The 2,500-nt window shown below is 43.2% G+C and overlaps 1 protein-coding gene across 4 annotated transcripts in view; it reads right to left on the bottom strand.

Annotated features, from left to right (window-relative positions):
- Positions 1 to 2,500, bottom strand: part of LOC113824882 (homeobox protein TGIF2) — a 35,223-nt gene that overhangs the window by 15,274 nt on the left and 17,449 nt on the right. The window contains exon 1 of one of the 4 annotated variants that reach the window (XM_070125396.1): positions 1,204 to 1,228. The exons of the other annotated variants lie outside the window; for them this stretch is intronic. Coding sequence (XP_069981497.1) covers positions 1,204 to 1,213 — 10 coding nt within the window. The 5' untranslated portion in view covers positions 1,214 to 1,228. Of the gene's footprint in view, positions 1 to 1,203; positions 1,229 to 2,500 lie in introns of those variants that run through there. 4 annotated transcript variants of the gene reach the window in all.

The raw sequence follows: 2,500 nt of genomic DNA, 5'->3' as shown, positions 1-2,500 counted from the left end.
TTAATGTTGATCAGGGCATGGTTGACGGCAAGGGCAGTGAGCTCGCCTGGACCTCGGGCAGGGCGGCAGCTCCTCCAAGAAATGAGTGAATACGGCGCCATTGCGTTAGACCCGTGGAGCAACGTCTGGAAAGTGGAAGTGCGATGATGACTTGCTGGCGGTTCGAGGTTACGAGAATTCTGAAGTCATGGTCATTCATTGGACAAGTGTTGTTTTTAAACTTGGGGCCAAAACAAACACATTCCGTAAAGGCAAAATGCAGCTTCATCTACGTCATCCGGCGGGTGGAGGAGGGAAGGCACCTGCCGAGACCGCGACGAACACAACCACGCAGAGCACTGATACAGCTTTCAATCTCAGCCTCGGCTGGCGCGGAGCCTGCGACCGGACGGCCAGCGTGCACTGTGCCCTTGTTTACCGTGAGAGCATCCTTTGTAATTCATGGGCAGTGCGGAGCCTTAATGAATCAGCCCCCACAGCAAGGGTTGTCCACATGTGGAAGAGCGGGTGGGTGGGGTGGGTGGGAGGCTGGAGGCAACGGGCATGGGTGAGCTGGGCGGGAGGGTTAGGCGATGGGTGGACTGGGCGGGAGGGCTGGGCGATGGGTAGGGTGGGCGAGAGGGCGGGGGCGATCAGGATAGCTGGGGATCTACGTAAAGCCCTCCATTCCTCGCTCGTCTATCGACAATATAAAACCAGACTACAAAAAAAAAAAAACTATTAGGTAGCTCGGGTGATATATTCATACAAGCCTACATTCTGGTTACGGAAAGTGCTTACTGACAAACTTTATCAATTTCCAAAACCTCATTACAACCTCTAGTGCGTATTAACCGATGGTCCAATAGGGATGCAAGAATTGGGGGAGTGTTATCTAACCGCTCTGCCATTGGCTGGATAATTTCTATGTTGTAAAGACAATGCTACACTTGGTGTCAATTGCTCATACAGGCTTACAGCGGTTGCATAGCCAACGAACAGTGGAAACTGAAGTGTATTATAAATGGAACAAGGAATAAATTTCCCTTTTTCCTTTCCCTCCCTACCTTCCCCCTTTTTTACTTCAATCTGCTCTGCTATATATGGCACCAGGAACATCTGAAGCAAGACATGAAGGAATGTAATGCGTGCTTGGTAGCAGGGTGCCTTGTGTCTGCTTCAGATGAAGTCATATGATGTTCATGAGCCACTGACATGACTGACCATACAACATCCCGCTGGCAGCAGGCCACTGCCCTGGCCCTCGCAGTGATGTTGCACGCGCGCCAAACGCCACTTCACAACACCGCAGCGACCTCTTCCTTCACTAATGTTATTAAACATGACGTCACGAGAACACTTCGGCGTATGTCCACACCCTCATCGCCAGGCCAGTGCCTCCCTCGCAGACCCCAAGACCGAAAACCTCCACGAGTTGTGCGCAAGATCCGAAGACTGTTTATTTATAGTTTTGCCTTGCGGCCACTGTTATCTCGTTTGTTTTCGCTTTCTTGCGGCAAAGACACCCGCGGTAAAGCTCGCCCTCCCTCCGTTTATACTGAATCAACCGCTGAAGCACGAAGGTGACAATTGCCAGCTTCCCTGGGAGAGCTGAATGGCCCCTTGCCCCCTTTCCCCTGACTCCCCCCCCACACCCCTTGCACCAGACTGGCAGCGCCCTTCTGCCAACTGGCACGGATGACCCTCCCGCTTCCCTGCTTGCCCTACGCTTCCCTTTTCTGCTCGCTGGCCAGCGCTTTCAACAAAACACAGGCGACGCAATGCTTTTACAAAAACTAGCTGAGGGTAATAGTAGTAGTAGTAGTAGTAACAGAAGCAATAATAGCAGTAGTAGTAATGGTACATAGTGGTAGTAGCATTAGCTGTAGTAATGATAAAAGAGAAAAAAGAAGTATTAGTAATACCATCTGCAATAATAGCGTCTTACTTGATGATGATGATGATAATGATAATAATAATAATAATAATAATAATAATAATAATAATAATAATAATAATAATAACTCATGGTAAAAAGGATGATAATGATAACTACAATCATGATGAAAACAACAATAATAATAATTTATAAGAAGAAGAACAACAGCAGCAACAACAATAGTAATAATAATAACCAAAACATCACTACCAACCCAACAAAGATAATAATAATAATGATGATGATAATAATGATAATAAAGTAAGAATGATATTGAAAATGATAATGATAATGATAATAATAATAATAATAACAATAATAATAATAATAATAATGATGATGATAATAATAATGATAATAACAATAATAATAATGATGATGATGATGATGATAATAATGATAATAACAATAATAATAATAATGATAATGATGATAATAATAATAATTACTACTACTACTACTACTACAACTACTACTACCACTACTACTAATAATAATGATAATAATAATAATAATAATGATACTCATGATAATAATAATAATAGTAACAATAATAATAATAACAATAATAATAATAACAAT

Source organism: Penaeus vannamei, chromosome 9 (assembly GCF_042767895.1).
Source record: "Penaeus vannamei isolate JL-2024 chromosome 9, ASM4276789v1, whole genome shotgun sequence".
NCBI lineage: Eukaryota > Metazoa > Arthropoda > Malacostraca > Decapoda > Penaeidae > Penaeus > Penaeus vannamei.
The sequence above is the reverse complement of the archived record's forward strand: the minus strand, read 5'-3'. Positions and strand labels throughout refer to the sequence as shown.